General features: G+C 44.3%; 2 protein-coding genes across 2 annotated transcripts; one reads left to right on the top strand and one right to left on the bottom strand.

Annotated features, from left to right (window-relative positions):
• Nucleotides 1–1589: 1589 nt before the first annotated feature.
• On the top strand, nt 1590–11455 carry LOC124655718 (protein ROOT HAIR DEFECTIVE 3 homolog 1-like). The gene is made up of 22 exons (XM_047194570.1): nt 1590–1752; nt 4609–4675; nt 4869–4971; nt 6001–6071; nt 6193–6256; nt 6358–6423; nt 6554–6601; nt 6728–6790; nt 6874–6930; nt 7057–7215; nt 7425–7493; nt 7569–7660; nt 8122–8200; nt 8410–8575; nt 8859–8983; nt 9119–9381; nt 9460–9556; nt 9644–9802; nt 9880–9984; nt 10327–10421; nt 10503–10599; nt 11023–11455. The coding sequence occupies exons 1-22, from the start codon at nt 1590–1592 to the stop codon at nt 11392–11394; spliced, it is 2580 nt and encodes an 859-aa protein (XP_047050526.1). The 3' UTR covers nt 11395–11455.
• A 3463-nt stretch (nt 11456–14918) lies between these two features.
• LOC124655717 (receptor like protein 27-like) lies at nt 14919–16982 on the bottom strand. The gene has a single exon (XM_047194569.1). The coding sequence runs from the start codon at nt 16980–16982 to the stop codon at nt 14946–14948; it is 2037 nt and encodes a 678-aa protein (XP_047050525.1). The 3' UTR covers nt 14919–14945.
• Between the last annotated feature and the right edge of the window lie 2271 nt (nt 16983–19253).

Here is a 19253-nt window from a genome sequence, read left to right as displayed (position 1 = left end):
GCAGAATTTTTTCCCCAATAAAAAAACCTGTTTATTGCTTAAAATGTTTAATCATTACACCTAACCTAGGATGCATATATATACACATAGTACAATCCAACCAAAAGGTACGATACACGAGACATGATGAAACTACAAGAACTCCTACGATGGTGCAGGACCAATCTAAGATTATGGGGCCACCCATGCATCTTGGATCATGACATTCTTCGCCGTGTTCTTCAACCGTGTAGACACCCCCGTAAAGAGGTCACAATTCTCAGTACGCTAAAGAGACGATCATGTACGGAGCAAAGTACTGCACCGAGAGATAACCTTCAAAAGAGAAGAATTTTTTATTGTCAAACACTTTATCATTTCTACATTGCCAAAGCGACCAAATAACGACAAATGCTTCCACCCTAATATGTACCTTAAACCTATGATTCACCCCATTAAGCGAGTTACCGAAAATATTGCAACACTACGTGACGGGTATTAGGTATAACCTATTTGGATGATTGACCATATAGATTTTGCAAAATAACATTGAATGAATAAATGCTTTGTTGTCTCGTCATGATGGCAAAAGACACACTTTTAAATTCCTTGCCAATTCGGTTTTGCAAGGTTATCTTTAGTAACAATCACACCGCATCAAAGATACAAAGCAAAGACCTTTATCTTCAGTGGTATCTTCATCCTACAAATTTTATGAATATTAGCTATCGACTCAAAAGGTTGAATCATTGTTGTATACATGGAAACGAAAATGAATGTACCATTCCTTCTAAGGTTCCACCGAAAATCGTCTGCCCCTTGTAACAATTGAACTAATGCTAAATGGTGTAGTAATGCGTTTCAAGTTGTAAGATGGGCCCTACCAGATCCCTTCTAACTGTCACAGTGGGTGGTGATGATTCCATCACCTCGATGGAAACAAATACATGTATGAAAATGTTTTCTTGTCAGTCTCTCAATCTCACTAGATCGGAGGTGCCGGAACAAAAGTGGAGATTGGATATTTTCTAGTGAATTTTAAGAGAAAAACTTTGTGAGTTTTGCATTGGTTTCTTCTCCTTGATCTTCCAAGGGCACCCTTTGTTTCACAAGATTCAAAAGCGCACGGATATGCCATACCATAGTCTTAAAAGATTTATATCCGCTTGCTTGCATCAACAAGAAAACAATTTGATCATACGAATCAAACGACCGATATAGGAAGAAAGATTTCTAAGAATTCCAATCATTCATGATGACTATAATTTTTTTAGACTAAGAAAATCTTTGAATCGAAGGGACCTCATAATAATGAAGGCGCACTTCAGAAAGTACGCAAACCATGTAACGAGGCGTAGCGCAACAAGAACTAAACTGTAATTACCACAGTTTATCAGGGGGCAAAGAGGAAAGCAAATTAGTTGGGCGTGGTATATATGCAAAATACTCGGCGGAGGCCACTCGACTGGCGTTCCGCGAAAACCGAGAGAGAAGCCGGAGAGCGGAGAGCGAGCCGCGGCGCTGGGCGGACGGACCACCGATCGCCGCCGGCACCCCCGCCCCACGCACGGACCCTGCCGGCCGGCGCGCGTCGGATCGAGCGGAGATCGATGGCGGAGGATGGCGCGGCAAAGGCGGGGACGGCGGTGCAGCTGATCGACGGCGAGGGCGGGTTCGCGACCGACTCGGCCGAGCGGTTCATGGCGGCCGCGGGCGTCGCCGAGTGCGGCCTCTCCTACGCCGTCGTCTCCATCATGGGGCCCCAGAGCAGCGGTACGTGCGTTACGTACTCCGATCGGTCGGTCGAATGGAGCGCTCCCGTACGTGCGCGGCGCTCGCAGTCGCCGGCCACGTGTTTGATCAAATGATTCGGTTCTCGTTTACTCGGCATTGCGGCAGATCTGTTGCGTTCTCTGTGTTGTGCATTGGTCGATCGATCCGGCTAACCGCCAGGTTGCTGCGGTTGTTAGATAGATAGACGTCGGATGGAGTAAAATAATAACATTCGAAACTCAAAATAGCAGCACAAGATTTCCAGTTGAAAGGCTTATATCATAGGGTTGTGCGTGGAATGCCTCTGATTGATTGTTTACTTCAGTAGTGCACTCAGTGTAAGAGCATCTCCACTCGTCCCCCGACGAGGCCCCCGGCGAGCCTTTTTTCCATCCCGACGGCGTAATTCGGCCCAGTCGCGCCCCCGGTTCCTCGTTTTCGTCCGGATTTGGGCCTAAATTCATCCGGCGATCCCACGCCATCCCCGGCTCGGGGACTCCGGACGAAACGAAAGCGCGCGAAACGGCGAGGAAACTTCCCGCGCGTCTGGTGGCCCCAACTTGTCGGCGAGAGAAACCGATCGTCGTCCTCATCGCATCGTCTTCCGCGCGCTGTAAAAGCCTGCCGCCGGTCTGCATTCGCCGGCCACGCGGCGAGTTAATGTCGTCGTCTTCCGCGCACGCATCGTCTTCCGCGCGCACTAAAGGCTGCCGTCGGTCAGCTCGCCGCGGACGCGTCGCATTCCACGCGGCATTTAATCCCCGCGCCAGCCACGCCTATATACGCCGGTCCGCTCGCCGCGAGGCGTACCCCGTGCTCCACTCTCCCTCTACTCTCCAGATGGCGTTCTACGACGACGACGGCGCAGCCAACAACGGCTTCCCCCGCCGGTCGCTCCACGCGTGGGAGGGGCACCTCCTCCACCAGGCGGGGTACCCCTGCCCGCCGGACACGAGGCCTCCCGGAGGCGGCTGGCGGCTAAGTGCTGGCGGCGTACCAATCCCGCCGCCGCCGCGGGGCCGGGCCCTCGACGTCGCCATCGAGGAGGCGAGGATGACCATGACCGACGAGGAGCGCGCCGACCCGCGCCACCACCCCGAGAACTACACGCGGTGGAACTCCTACTTCCTCCGGCGGTGGGAGCGGGAGCTGGCGGCCTACAACGGCCCGCCGCCTCCGCGTGCGCGCAACAACGCCGCGGGCCACCGACGGTGGTGGAGCGCGCCGGAAAGGACGCTGGCGAACGTCCTCGCGCACATCGAGGGCGGCAACTTCCCGGTGCTCACGATGCCCCCTCCATCGGCATCGAGGGCATCGGCGAGCCGCCGTCGGGGAAACGTCTGGCAGCCACGGCGCATGGCTGCCAGCTCGTCGTCTTCCGGATCGGCGTCAAGGTCATCCTTGGCGCCGGTGAAGAGGGAGGAGGCGACGGCGCCTTCGACGCCGGTGCGCGTCAAGAAGGAGCCGGCGTCTCCGCCGACGACCGTAGGGCGCAGCAGCGGCGCCCTCGTCATCCGCGAACAGCCTTCCGCGCCGCAGGGCGGCCGGAAGAAGACGAAGAAAGAGGCCGCCGCAAGCCAGCTCGCCGAGGAGGAGGCGAAGCGCGCGGAGGACGCCGCGATGGCGGAGGCGATCGCCAGGTCGCTGCACGACATGGAGGAGGAGAAGCGCGCGGACGACGCCGCACTGGACTGGGCCAGACGCGACTGGGAGCGCGAGGAGGCGGAGCAGCAGCGGCGGCTGCTGGACCTGGCCGCCGCACGCCAACTCGCCGCCCACGCCGCTCCAACCGCCAACGACGATGTCGCGCGGTACCGCCGTCCTGCGACACCTCCATCCGGCGTCGCTGTCCCCGTCGTCGACCTCGAGTCCTCCGACGACGACTGGTACAAGCCATCCCCGGGGTGGGGAGACGCCGGCCGGGGCAGCAGCAGCCAGGCCGCGCAGCCGAAGGCCAACGACGACGGCTCCGACGACGACGGCGGCGACTACACGGTGTTCTACCGCCATTTCGGCATGTAGAGCGCCGTGTTTTAAAATTAGCGTTTGAATTCCCTAGCCGAATTCGAAATATAGTCGAATTCGGCCTCTATGTATGAACTCCGCCCGTAATATAATAAATATCATTAAATTTAGTCTATATTCACCCGTTTTTAGCCGTAGTTTGTCAAGTTTCCGTTTTTTAAATTCGCATCGTCGACTTCGCCTGGGCACGCGGCTGGGAAATTACTACTCCCCACGCCAAATCTTCCTCCAATCCGGACGAAAATTTCGCCGGATTTGGGCGTGGGGAGCGCCAACGAGTGGGGATGCTCTAAATTCCGCATTGCTATTGTGTGGTTTTGCTATTTCTACCAAGTTATGGTCGGATTTGTAGTATTTGTAAGCCACCATGGTTTTCCCTTTTCTACTGAGCCCTGCCCCCTGTGTAGCATTATTCTGATAATTTGGGTAGCTTAGCTTGCAACCTCAACTGGGTGGCATGAGTATATTTTCAAGTACATGTTTCTGCATATCTTCTTGGAAGCTCTGAACTTGCTGACAGCGAGTGACAGATCTCAAGCAAGTGTAGGGCATTGTTTTCCCATAGCATCTGTCTTCGCAGTCAACAGATGTGTTCCGTGAGCAATGAATAATGATAAATGCACTGTATGTCCTGTTTTCTTGTACTAGGTTATTTGTTTGTATTCTCTGATATTAAACTGTTATTTTCATCCCCCTAGCACTGTACGTAAAAATATTGTCTGATACGTGCCAGTTATGGATTTTCTCCCCCTTTTCCACAAATCGGCAGTATGTAGTTCAGTATCGATTTCCCTGGGATTAATTTCCATCATGCTTTTTTATTTTGAGCAGGAAAGAGTACCTTGTTGAACCAGCTCTTTGGAACTAATTTTAGGGAGATGGATGCATTCAGGGGAAGGTATAGACATGTTCGTTTAGAATACATGATTACATATTGTTTCCTTACATAGTTTAATAAATAAAAAATAATTGAGCAAATATAGTTCTCTTTCTTTAATTTTCCCCTCTTATCATGAAACTGCATGTTTCAAATGTGATATACATTTCTGGTTTTTTAGGTAAGAATGCTGATAGTATATTTCTGTCGTTAGGAGCCAAACTACCAAAGGTATATGGATGGCACACTGTGTTGGTGTCGAGCCCTGTACTGTTGTAATGGATTTGGAAGGTACTGATGGAAGAGAAAGAGGAGAGGTATGCTTACTTACACAATGAGAGTTCCCTATCATTTTATTTAGCAAACTTTTTTTTCCAAACACAAATCTGAATGCATGTCATGTTGTATTATAAGAAGATCTCCAAAATAGCAGAACATGAGGTTCTCAACATGTACAAAGCAACAAAACCGAACATAGTAAGGAAAACTAAACTTACAAAACTAAAAGAGAACCAAACTAACTAGGAAAGAAAAGAGCTCGATCACTGCTAGCAGGGTTAAGCAGGAACCAACGCGTCATGTACCTTTGCGTGCGGAAGCACGTCTCTTAATGCAACTGCCCGTGCCTACTTACAGATTTCATCCTTGTTAAGATGTTGGGAGTTTGCTAGCATGTAGGTTTCCTAGCTTTAGCAAAAAAAAATTTAGTAGCAAGGTGCAACATTAGAGGACTGTTAGTAGTTTATGGATATGTAGCTAGTTATTCTATCATATGGCTTCACATAACAATCACCAAACACTGTCAGTTAGACCTAGCTGAATAGAAATATATAACACCAAACACTTCTCTTTGAATAGCTTGCATAATTTAGTTCTGTCTGTCAATGTTTGGTGTCCTGAACAGAAAAACTCGGAAGTTAGATATGAAGCAGGACAGGTTCAAGAAATGATACCTCATGTTAAGAGAAGATTGCTTCCTTTTGTCATTTGTAATATGTTACCTATACACAGTCAGGGCGTCAGGCTCAGTTTTGTGCATGGAACGTTTTCCTCCTGTGGTATAACATTATCTTTGAATAGCTTGCATAATTTAGTTTACAAACAGCGCTTTGCATTGTTAATTCATTTGGCTCTTTAAGTAACAAATGTAAACGTGGATGATCTTCCAGTGCAATGAGTAAAAATCAACCTAAGATGCTTGATTAGTACTTACGTTTTAAAAGGTGACCTTGCATGGTTGAAGCTGGTTGATCATGTTGTATGGATTAGCCTTATTAAATGTAATGCTGCAAGGTTAACGGGGCACCTTTTTTTTCTGACAATTTGTGTGTTTTGCCTCATTTTAGGATGATACTGCATTTGAGAAGCAAAGTGCGTTATTTGCTCTTGCAATTTCGGATATAGTTCTGATTAACATGTGAGTCATTCTCTGTGATCCAACTGTATGATGCTGCACAACTCTCTTGATATTATGATAACTATTGCTTATAGGTTGATGCCTTAGTATTGTGCACTTATTCACTATCTTTGTATTATAGGTGGTGCCATGATATTGGTCGGGAACAAGCTGCTAATAAGCCTCTTCTGAAGACAGTGTTTCAGGTACCAAGGTGTAACCTCTCTGTTCTTTCAGCTATACCCTTCCATGCAAATGGATATGTAGTCCTGATGTACTTGTAAAACTCTGACAACTCGGTATGCAGGTCATGATGCGTTTGTTCAGTCCCCGTAAGACAACACTATTATTTGTTATACGTGATAAAACCAGGGTTTGCCTCTCCTTTGTTCTCTTTCCAATTTTGAAAATATTTACTACAATGTTTTTTGCAAGCTATTGGTAATATTCTCTTTGATCCATTTACTTGGCTGAATGTCAAACACATCATTCTTTTCATGTAGACTCCACTTGAACATCTAGAACCAGTTCTAAGGGAGGATATTCAAAAGGTGTTGGCATCCTCGTCCTTTTAGAACTTTTCATCTTTATTACCCTCAGAATACTTTTCAGCCTTTCACCTTTGTTTATTAGCTTTTGCCATTTTCTATTCCTAATATTGTCTCACATTTCGTCAGATATGGAACTCGGTTCCTAAGCCAGAGGCACACAAGGATACTCCTCTCAGTGAATTTTTTAATGTGAGCTTTTAAATTTCGTTATGCAATATTGATTTATTTAAATATTTTATTTACTTCTTATAATTTTTTTTGTAAATACAAAGGTGCAAGTCACTGCATTGCCCAGTTTTGAAGAAAAAGAAGAGCAATTCAGAGAGCAGGTAGCTGAAAACCACTTGAAACTTGTTCTGTAAATGTTTTCTTACATTGAAATTCAAAATATTTTTACGAATAAAGAATGAATATTAAGGCATTGCTTTTCAAGCACTTAATTTTACTTCCACCAGGTTCAACAACTTAGGCAGAGGTTTGCGAATTCAATTGCACCAGGAGGTCTTGCAGGTGATAGGAGAGGGGTAGTTCCCGCTTCAGGTTTCTTGTTTAGTTCACAACAGATTTGGAAAATTATTCGAGAGAACAAGGATCTCGATCTTCCTGCTCACAAGGTACACTTCTCTTTCTGTTAGGCACTAAGACAGTTGATGTACACTGGGTTGGTATTACATGAATCACAAACATGATTAGTTAAAACAGTTTGCTGCAATTATATATCTATGATGTATTCTGAGGTGAAGTGACCACCAACAATTTAGTTGAAGAAGCCAACTCAAACATGTTCTTTGTTAATTTATTTCTGTTTGCTTCATCATGCAAGGTAATGGTTGCTACAGTCAGGTGTGATGAAATTGCAAACGAGAAGTTTGGCTGCCTAGCTTCGGATGCAGTAAGAAATTGTCACTTCAAGATAATATAATATTCAAAAATGTTTTTGGTTCACTAATATGTTTGCCATTTTTAGGAATGGCTGGAATTAGAGAATGCCGTACAGTCAGGTTCAGTACAAGGTTTTGGGAAAAAACTTGGCTACATTGTGGACGTTCACATGCAAGAGTAAGCCTTGTTTGCTTTAAATCGTTCATTCTGGTGGTTTGCTCAACATGATCCCTATTCCTTGAAACCAGCACAAGAAGTTAGTGCACTAAATCTATTTGGTTACATATTATGCCCACTATCTTCAATACATCTACTAGTAGATTGATAAACATGTACTCCGTACTTCAGAGAGACAATCCCTAAAATTTCCATCATTCCTGACATATGAAAAATATATTTACCAAAGAACAAATATTAGCTTACATTCCTTAGTTGCACATAAAAATCTTGGTATATTTCTTTCCTCTGTGATCCAAACACCAAAGTACTGACATTGAAGCTAGAATTTGCTACTTTTCTGGTTGCCTTAGTCCTAGATTATTCATATTTCGTGAGAGCGCATGAGTAAATCTTTGTATTAGTTAGTGATGTCGTGAAACTTCTGCTTATGACTAAAAACCTGATGCAATATCTTTTAGGTATGACAAAGAAGCTGTCTATTTTGATGAAGCTGTTAGGAACGCCAAACGGAAAGTGCTGGAATCTAGAATACTGAATGTAAGGTGCTCTTGTACATTAGTATTCTTTCACCACCACAAAATAATATCATAGATATTTTTTATTCTGTGCAATAATTGAAAATTCAACTTTCTTGAATGCGCATATCCCAAGAATCTTTCCTATGCCAAAAATACTAGCAGTCTTATTGGGCATGCCTCCTTTCGTGCTTCGTCTTACCCCACTAATTTTGTCCTACATTCTTGCAGCTTGTTCAACCTGCATTCCATAAAGTGTTGAGCTATCTACGTGGTAAAGCTCTTGAGAAATTTAAAAGCGATCTTAATCTATCGCTGGAGAATGGAAAAGGTTTTGCAGCATCTGTTCGGGAATCTACTGAATCCTCTGTCAACGAATTTGATCAAGGGTGTGCAGGTAAAATTATACTATTTCCCGATAATGGTAGAATTGTTTCCAGGATTACTTGTTTTGAAGTGGTATGATGTCCTGAAAAGTACAAGTTGAATATTCTAAGTCGGAAGAGTACCATTAGTTTGTCTAGTGCTGGTATGCAAGTGCTCCTATCCTAACACCTGCAAATTATGAGTCATTCTTTCACTGTTTCTTTGGTGTACCAACCCTGTATCATTCTTTGACTGTTTCTTTGTTGTACCAACTCTTTAAAGTGAAACTGCAATCTGACAAGTCTTTTGATTAGATGCTGTAATCAAGCAGGCGGATTGGGACTATTCTAAAATGCTAGAGAAAGTTCGGCGTGATATTGAAGAGCATGCATTTTCAATTTCTGAACGCAAGCTATCAGAACTAACAAGCCGTGCTAAGGTTAAGTACAACAATCTAGAAGAACGACTTTTTTATTAGAATTTCAATACATACTATGCATTTGAATAATTTTGGCACATGCTATATAGCATTTGGTTACCATGTATTAACAATTCAAGTTCCATGTACGCGCAGGAGAAACTAAGAAAAGCACTTGTTGAACCTGTCGAGTCTCTTTTTGATGCCGCCAGTCAAACAACTTGGGAATCAATAAGAAATCTTTATAAACGTGAGACAGAGGCTATCCTGCCAGAGTTTCTGAATACCCTTTCTGGGTTTGAAATGGAAAGTGCTGTGTCAGAAGGAATGGTGTCGAAATTAAGGGATTATGCCCGAAGTATCGTGGAAAATAAAGCTAAAGAAGAAGCTAACAAAGTTTTGATGCATATGAAGGAGAGGTTAACAAATTATCTTATTTCTTGCGCCTTCTACAATTAATTTTACAACTTCATGATAAGTTTTCCTGCTATTGCTAGGTTCACAACGGTGTTTAGTCATGACAAGGATTCAATGCCAAGGGTTTGGACAGGAAAGGAAGATGTTCGTGCAATAGCCAAGGATGCTCGATCTGCTGTATAAGACTCACGCCCTTCTAACATGACAAAAAATATTCTGTATCACTTTGTTTCGTTGTTAAGTGGTCTTATACTGACGTTGCAGGCTCTCAAACTTATGTCCGTGTTAGCTGTCATTCGCTGGGATGACAAGCCAGAGAGGATTGAAAACATCCTCATCTCAACACTTCTTGATAGTCCTGTCGAATCAAAGAGTTCAAGTGCTACTTCTGGTGATCCACTTGCTTCAACTACTTGGGAAGAGGTAGATTTGTGTTTATTTGTTCTCCATGCAGCAATAAATCAGAATGCTTATATCACTTTGTGGAACAATTGAAACAGGTTCATGCAAAGCATACACTTATTACTCCAGCTCAGTGCAAGTCACTGTGGAAGCAGTTCAAATCAGAAACTGAATTTACCATTACACAAGCAGTAACGGCCCAGGTGTGCATTTCATGTATCTCTTTTATCTTTGATAGTGTGTGTACTACTATTCAGAGATATTGTGCTAGCATGGTGTTTATTTCTTTTGAGGAACCATGTAAGGGTGATGCCTTTGCATTAAGAAGTAAAGAGTTTTAGCATGTCTCTAGAGTTGCAGTCAGACAAGCTTGCATTTCGAAGAATTCAGTGCTCCTCACTATAAATTGGATCACTTGTGACTCTCTCCTTTTTCTAGTGGGTGAATTAGATCTCTATTTTCTTATGGTGCTTTCTTTTTTCTAGTGGGTGAAATAGATTCCTGTTCTATTACCATTGACTTGGACTATTTTCATGTCACTCCAGCAAGCTCACAGGCGCGCTAATGGCGGAATGCCTCCCCCTTGGGCGATGGTTGCTATCGCTATTCTTGGTTTTAATGAGATCATGGCGCTACTGAGGTACCTAGCTCACTACCTGCAGTGTGTGCAGTGGTTTCTTAAGTATTAACATGGTGCTGCCATTTTTTTCCTGCTGCACAGGAACCCAATATACCTGTTCTTGCTATTTGTGGGTTATTTAGTTGCCAAAGCTTTAGCAGTGCAGCTAGATATCGGCAGAGAATTCCAGAATGGCATGGTAAGGTTTGAATATTTGTTATTAGGAAGAACATACATATTTTTTGTTGTACAAAGTTACTGTGAAAATCATCTGTACCCAAGGTGCATTTAAAAAATGTACAAAATTTCAACTAATTCCTCACCTACTATCTCTTGATGACTGCGTATGTTACATCAGAAAGCAGCATATTGCGGTGCAAGCACGGGTTCACAGACCAGTAAACTGCACTGTCTATTATTGAGCTACTTTACAAAATAAATAAGTTAGGACAGTACCGGCATTGGGAGGCATGGGTTCTTATGTTCCTAATATCAGTTCTTCCTAACATTGAATAACGTTTTATAGGGAGGCAAAAGAAACTTATTCACTAGCTTTAACTCTGTCCATTCCAAGATAAGCTTGTGACAGATTGAACTGAACCACATTTATGTTACACTGTAGGTTCCTGGGATTATTTCTGTTTCAGCAAAACTACTACCTAGTATGCAGAATCTTCTAAGGAAGGTCGCAAGTGATCAGCAGCAGCAACAGCAAGGGCAGCATCAGCAGCAACATGGGCAACAGCAGCACCACCCTCAGACCACAGAAGCTCCGGAGCCCCAGCCACCGCTACTCCTGAGCCCCAACAGTTCAATGAGAGAACTGCGGAGGCTACATATGCCACCAAGCCCGGTGCGCAGATCTTTGTCATCTCCATCACACTCCTCGTCGTCGTCACCCTTGGGATCACCCCGGAGAGTTTCAGAGGACCAGAAACCAAGACGAGCACTTGAGCCTGAAAGCGAGTCCAGCAGCACCTACTCGATAGTGTGATCCTGGGTGGAGACGGGGAAATGGGGTATGAACATCTTGTTGGCCCATTAGAATGCATATAGCAAAGATCTTCGTTAGTAGATATCCAAAGAGAATAACGTCTCCTGCAAAATTTTGAAAGGAGTGCCAGTTTTGTAGAATGGACAAACAACTGTCACCATACTGCCATTTCATCAGTATGTATAGAACTGTAGAAGCATAGAGGAAGGTACTAGTATTGAAACCTAGGACAAGAATCTGAACCATACTTGCAGAGTTTCAGTGTTGCTGTCTATCTTTTTTCATGACATACATATACCTTGATATAGTTGGTGCTTGTTCAGGATTAGCATCCTATGCGTGGATATTCTAGCTCGGTAGTTTCTCAAACCCTGCTCACCTTTTCTTTTGAGGGTGTTTCACCATCAGGAATAGGCCATAAACTGATGGAGCCAACGGTTCTTTCAGAAAATATTGATATTTTGGTCTCTTCTTTTCACGCACATACCAAAAGGTCAATTCTCCGTTGGTGATGCCACCCACATTGTAAAAAGAAATCTGTTGTAACCATTGTGTGATTCAAGAAAATTTCGGTTGCAACCAGACGGCACGAATCTATCCAGCTTAGCGCCTGACGACATAGCTCCAACCTGCTCCCTGTGTGTCCATGGAATAGCGTATTTCCAATTTTTTTGGAGAGTTAATCTTTTTAAGTTTGACCGTGTTTATAGAAAAATGCATCAACATTTATGCCATTGCCACCAAACTAGTATCATTAGATTCAGGACAAAATATATTTTCATCATATAGCTATTTGGCGTCATAAATACTGTTATAATTTTGTGTAAACTTAATCAAAGTTTGAAATAGTTTGACTAGCCAAAAAGAGATGGAAGTATATTCTTTTGTGGATGGAGGGAGTATCGAGCAAGGGTAGACGGACTTTTTGCGCCGGCACTGTGCACTCTGCCCGCAATTCCCGACTCTTCACGTCGCCTCAATTCAATCGACTTTGACTTGAATTCCCATGACGCTATCATTGTGCTTTGATTTTCCCGTGAAATCGGAGGGTGAGGAAATGTGGCAAGCCCGACAAGCTGATGGCAATACCTGGACCTGTTGGTGGGGTGGTCGTCACCACCAGCACGAAGACCATGAAGAGGAACCTTATTGGCGCCATGGGTTCTGTGATGTTTGTGCTGAACCTTGTTGACACCAGGCTTCTCAGAATCATATGGAGACACTAACAAGATGCCATGCGAGCTACTGCTTTCGTCCCGGGCTAGGTCGCGCTTGTCGTTGATAACATGACAGATGCATATCGCGTCTCTGGTGTTGAGCGCCCTGCGGTAGCCTTAGCAGCAAATCTCCGGTTGCGCTGGGCACGGAGGGACGACAGCCCGGGGCGGTGAAGGATTCCAGGAACCTGACACGCGTGAGATAGCTAGTCTTCATAAACGAGTGGTTGGACTTCTCTAAAAACAATTTAGAAGTGCTGAGTACAACTTTGAGACACACACGCACATCCGTAATAATCTTGGTACACATCCATCTCATTGTGAGCATGATTTTGGTTTCCTCCAAAGTCTTAAAGAAACTAAACAAGAGAGCACGGTAATTAAAATATGATTTGGGAACTAGGTCTATATGATACACGAGCGATTATATATATATAGTGATGAGGATTTCATGAGGATTTTAGTTTTTCTTGTTTTTTGCCTCACATAGTCTGTGTGGTAGTTTACTTGATGATTAGTGTGAGGCAAGTATTGCACTCACACTAACCATCACACAGACTATATGAGGTCAAAACAGGAGAAACATAGCTTTTGTGTGAAGTTTCCTCCTACTATATCTATAGAGAATTACACATATATATATATCTAAGACGCTCATGACTATATCTCCCTGGTTCACAAATCATGTTTGTTTTTATATCGTTATTTTGGGACTTTGGAGGAAATCAATATTCCCCTAAATTGTAAGCTGATGACCTGCCTTCCGAGGCCATTCCTGACAGGAACGTCTACATCCGTTAGATTCTGGATAGAATCCATCCGGATTGTCAATTAGGCCTGGTAAACAAGATATTTCCTACCACGAGCAGAGCCACTCCTTTTAGGTGACTGAGCCTGTCTCCGACTCTAGCCCGCGAAATAGCAACCGAGTACGAGCCATGCACCGAAAAAATAACCGTGGTAGGAGTAGGACCGATGAAGTAGTTGTCACATGATATCGTGTTGCCAGTAGTGGCGCTAGAGCGCTCCAAAAAAACCCGATCACGCAGCCGTATAACTCTACGAGAGTCGGGGTTCCAGCTGTCCCGTCCTTCGGTGTACGCTTGGGATGGAGAAGACGTGAGCGACAACACAAGGTTCTGGAGGCAGGCAATCTATGTGGCATAGCGACCTCATGGTTTGCGTCCGCGTTTATATAGCGCATGTTGACAACGTGATGGGGCGTAGCTCACGTACGAGTTAACACATCACACGATCCAAAAAGTTGGAGACGACCGATAACGCATCCGTTAATGACTCACAAAAATAATGCACAATTAATTTTCCGGACATCAAAAATATAAACAACATGCATGAGTATGAGTTTGACTCGACTCATTTCTACAACCCACATCGTGGCGAGGCGGGTGGCGAAGAAGGAGAAGTGCGTGAGGGCTTATTCTCTTCTCGTACCTTAGTGGGAGTGGAAGAGTTCACCTTATAAACCACTCAAAATTCAGAATCTTGTATTGGGCTATGACCCAAGGCCCAAGTGCCAAATTTCAACATCTTCGTGATAACACAAAAGCAGTTATTTTTTAGTCATTTGATAACGAATTTGTATATATCGTGTTGAATTGCTTGCAATCGTGATATATCTCTAAAAATAAAGTAGAAATGAACTCGGTGAGCAAAAAATCCAACTGACTATGTGCCGGTTGAGTGATACAGGGCAAAGATATGCAAAGAGAGGAAGATAGATATCTCGATGTATGATATCATAGTCTATCATAGTCATGCAATTTTAACGAGCAACACACGTACACATTTCCTATTCAATTAGAAATTGTTAAAGAAAAGTTCAGTTATTGCGCACGAGACCGTCGGTCGCGTCTGCAAACCTTTGAAATAAACTAATGGCTCTGTTATCTTCATTTACCTACTATTACTATGCATGGAAGAATCACTTATCAATGTTTCCTTTCGCTGCCAAACAATTTGGTACTCCTATGGGCACATCACCTGACATATATTTAATACTCCATACTAAACTTAAATATACAACTCTGAAATAAAGTTGGATAATTCTGAACTTGATCAAAACAGAAAAAAGAAGAGGAACATCAAACGTGACAATATGTATTAAAAGCCCAGTTGCCAAATGTAAAGCTTTGTCATTTACGATGAGACACGTGTCACATCATTTCTGGCAGTCAATAGATTATCAACAGTATAATAAAGAAATGCACCATTGGCTAATAGCGGTGAAGGTGGCCATGTACATATACTTCCATACTGAAAGTGATCGTTACAACCAAGACCCCATTTTTGGCCGAAGAGAACCATATAACCCTTTCATGATTTCTTTCTAAGGGGTAATACCCAGGTCACCACAATCACAACTGCAAACCCAACACCAAATCCGAACCCAGCAAAGAGAAATAACATAATGTCGGCAGGTTTATCCTTGGAAGGACTGCATGCCGTATTTGATGTTGTCGCATTGCTGCATTTTTTGGATAACGGGTGACCACATAACCCATCATTCCTCACAAATGAGCCATTAGGGAATGTCATGAAATGAGGTGATCCTGGTATTCTTCCCTTCAGATTGTTGTCAGACAAGTTCAGCGTCGTGAGGAAGTCCAAAGATGCTAGCTCTTGTGGAATCACTCCTGTTAGCTCGTTTGAGGAGAGATCCAAAGATTCCAGTTGCTTCAGACGACCGAGCTCGGATGGAATTGATTGCGTCAAGGAGTTGTGTGACATGTTGAGAATGTTGAGCAAAACAAGTTCTCCAATAGCCTCGGAGATGCTACCATGGAATGCATTGTTTGAAACATCAATCAATACAAGGGTCCTTATGATCTTCTCAAAGTTGATGGAGTTCCCTTTGTATGTGAGTGAAGTTGCAACTTGATATTCTTGTTGTAGCCTTTGTAGGTCAGCTTGATATTCCATCACTAGTGCTCCATTTGCAGTGTTAACCATCATGGACTTCAGTTTTATAAAGAAGTCCCATGGCAATGCCCCTGAGAAGTTGTTGGAGCCTATGTCAAGAATCCGCAGACTTTGAAATTCACAAAGGCCTTTACCTTTAGCAACATTTGGTGCCACATGTCCGAAGAATTTGTTATTACTTAGGACAAGTACTTGAAGGCTAGGAAGTGTACTCATCCAACATGGAAAAGAGTCATTGATCTGATTGTTTCCGATATCGAGGACCTCCAAGTTCCTGCAAGAAGCTAGAGATCTTGGCAGCAGTCCTTGGATCCAGTTGTCACTGAAGTCTATCGCCTCAAGCATGCAGTGTTTGTTGATATCATGAGGTAGCACACCTTGAAGCTGATTTCCTTTCAGGTTTAGAACCTTCAGTGCATTTGTGTCCGCCATTATGCATGAAGGGATTGAACCACCGAGGATATTGTAAGATAGGTCGAGAAATTGTATCTTTGTACTGCAGAAATCTGGTGAAATAGTCCCGGAGAGTCGGTTTCTTGATGCCTTGAAAATGACAGTTTCTTCGAGTTGAGTAGAAATATTAGGTGGCAAGGATGAGTAACGGTTGCTTGAGTAATCTAGCACGCTGACAGATGATTTGGGTATAGGCATTGTCCCATCGAACATATTGAAACTGAGATCCAACACGTCCATAAACTCCAATGGAAGAAACGTGTCGTAGCCAACACCAGTAAACATATTGTGTGATAAGTTTAGGTAGAAAAGTTGTGAATGTGTCCATGTCTCCCATGCCCACTGAGGCACGGCCCCATGGATTTGGTTGTTTGATAGGTCAAGCTGATAAATCCCATTTAAATGTTTCAAGACATCGGGGAATTTACTTATGTTACAAGACGCTAGATCTAGGAGCTTTATGTCTGGGAAGGATACGAGTGGAGAATTATCTTCCCCATCGATCACATTTAGTTTGTTGTTTGAGAGCCTTACGTACGATAGGCTCGGTAGTTTCCATAGCGAGTTAAGCTCCACTTGACCGCTAAAATTATTCGAGTGAAGCAATAGGGTGTATAGCTGAGACAGGTTAAAAATACATGGTGATATTTCCCCCGAAAAACCACAGGTGTGAAGTGATAATGTTTTCAGTTTTGGTAGCTCGCATATGGAAGGTGGTATTGGTCCGTGCAAGCCACACCGGGAGAATTCGAGGACCTCCATGGAAGTTAAGTTTGTGATCCATGGCGGCATCGGTCCTACCACCTCTAAGCCAGAGACCTCCAACGAATTCAAGGATGTGAGCTCGCCGATTGACGAGGGCAGGTCACCGGCGAAGCCCTGAGCACCAAGGCCTAGCTTCTTCAAAGATTTGAGGTTGCCCAGCGAACTTGGGATTGCGCCGGAGAAATTGGTGTTGCCGATAAGCAAATTCTCCATGTTACTATCAGCCGAGAAATTTGGCAGAGTACCAGACAAACCAGGACATGGATCCAGGTCTATGTGGAATGGAAGCTTTGCCCGGTGATTGGTAAACGTATCAGCTATATATATTACAGGCGCCGTGCATTGCGCGGCAACGATCGATGGCCCATGACGTTGCCAAAAGCGTCCCGGCCGGTCACAATCGAGCAAACCAAGACTCACGATGCGTAGTCAACGGCCGGATCCTCTTGTAGTTACGTCCCTGTATTTGTTCGGGTAAATAGATCAAGTGCGACGTTTTTGCACGCTATTCACTGGAAAACGATGTCGTTCGTTGTAATATAGCTCTGCTACGACATCTCTGTGAGCAAAAATAGCCCGGCACAACATGGCCCTTTTTTTTTTGAGAGCAACCACATATATTTCAATTATTGAAAATCAAGTTACATGAACACACAAATGTGGAAACTGAAAGATAGACCAGGAGCCTAGAGGTACTGCCTCACACCTTTAGCTAGGTTTGGATGGTCCAAAGTAGGTTCGGATGAGGAGGCAGCCTGCTCTTCAGGAAGTGGGATCTTAAGCCTTGAAAACATACTTTTTGGAGAGAGAAAGAGATACATAGTGTCATATTTGTGGGGTCCCTTTTTTTTTCTAACTAAAGTTATAGCTTCTATTGAAGAGATAAAATTCACCATGTTGCTTCTGACAACTTTTTTACATGGAGCAACTAGTTGTGTATGCCACCATTGCTCATGCCCTTAAGCGCAACGACTGTCAGGATTAGGGGTGAGGCCGAGACAGCAGAGACGACGGTTATACCGTTTCCCCTTTCGCGCGCATCCTCCCTCTTCTTCTCTGGCAACGAAGCATGCAACGCCGGCGAGCTCCGATTCAGACAATAACAGATAAGGGCATTCAACCGAACTCAAGCATTCAACTGGACACAGAGACTAGCACACATAGTAGATCCGTAGATGATTGTGCATAGTAATATTACACACGGAGTAGATTTAACGGCGGCTCATCGGAGCAAAAGCCGCACGGGTACTAGATCTTAGCTATTACTACGTACAAAGGAGGAGGGCACCATCGCAGCTCCTACCCCTACATCTCGAGCCATCCAAAATTGGGCTCACCTGAGCCCCAGGGGTGCTGCGGCGACGAGGCGGCGGCGCCGCTCAACCGGAGTCAGAGCTGGAGTCGAAGTTGGAGTCGAAGTTGGAGCTTTCCCATGAGATGTCGGCCTTGGATTCCTCGATGGCTTGGCGGTACTGGTACTCGTAGAGCTTCCTCTTCATCCTCCGGTCGGACTCGAGCTACTGGGGCTTGTCCTTGGTGCGCTCGATCAGCTCGGCGGTGACCTAGTCGAGGTCGACATCGTCGACGAAGTCCCCCGGTAGATACCCGCGCCCGTCACGTGGTGCCGCGCCCTTCTGCTCCTCCTCCTCCTCCCTCTTTGGCGGCTGCAGTAGTGCTTGTGCGATGGCGGAGATCCCTGATGACCCACAAGTATAGGGGATCGCAACAGTCTTCGAGGGAAGTAAAACCCAAATTTATTGATTCGACACAAGGGGAGGTAAAGAATACTTATAAGCCTTAACAACTGAGTTGTCAATTCAGCTGCACCTGGAAAAGCACTAGCAACAGGGGTGATGTGAAATAGCAGTGATATGAGAGCAGTAGTAACAGTAACACAGCAGCAGTAATAGTAATATGAGAGCAATGGCACCAGAAAACAGTTGACATATAGAACAAGTATATGATGATGAAAGATGGACCGGGTTCCCAGCTATCTACACTAGTGGCAACTCTCCAATAACAAGTGTTGGGTGAACAAATTACAGTCGGGCAATTGATAGGATTGAAATAGCATTAATACAGAATATCAAGATCATTAATCATGTAGGCATGTTTTCCAATAATAGTCGTACGTGCTCGCAATGAGAAACTTGCACAACATCTTTTGTCCTACCAGCCGGTGGCAGCCGGGCCTCAAGGGAAACTACTGGATATTAAGGTACTCCTTTTAATAGAGTACCGGAGCAAAGCATTAACACTCCGTGAAAACATGTGTCCCTCACATCACCGCCATCCCCTCCGGTTGTCCCGATTTCTGTCACTTCGGGGCCTTTGGTTCCGGACAGTGACATGTGCATACAACTTGTAGATACAATCTAAGCAATAATTATAAAGCTCAAATCTAAGATCATGCCACTCGGGCCCTAGTGACAAGCATTAAGTATAACAAGATTGCAGCAACAATAACTTCATAAACTTTGTAGA

The sequence above is a fragment of the Lolium rigidum genome, chromosome 5 (genome assembly GCF_022539505.1).
Source record: "Lolium rigidum isolate FL_2022 chromosome 5, APGP_CSIRO_Lrig_0.1, whole genome shotgun sequence".
Taxonomy (NCBI): Eukaryota; Viridiplantae; Streptophyta; class Magnoliopsida; order Poales; family Poaceae; genus Lolium; species Lolium rigidum.
The sequence above is the reverse complement of the archived record's forward strand: the minus strand, read 5'-3'. Positions and strand labels throughout refer to the sequence as shown.

What these genes read in the sequence shown, in the direction of transcription:
- LOC124655717 (XM_047194569.1), bottom strand. Translation starts at nt 16,982, where the DNA reads ATGGAGAATTTGCTTATCGGCAACACCAATTTCTCCGGCGCAATCCCA.
- LOC124655718 (XM_047194570.1), top strand. Translation starts at nt 1,590, where the DNA reads ATGGCGGAGGATGGCGCGGCAAAGGCGGGGACGGCGGTGCAGCTGATC. An exon ending in CATGGGGCCCCAGAGCAGCG is followed by an intron (nt 1,753 to 4,608) that starts GTACGTGCGTTA and finishes TATTTTGAGCAG; the next exon opens with GAAAGAGTACCTTGTTGAAC. An exon ending in GAGAATTCCAGAATGGCATG is followed by an intron (nt 10,600 to 11,022) that starts GTAAGGTTTGAA and finishes GTTACACTGTAG; the next exon opens with GTTCCTGGGATTATTTCTGT.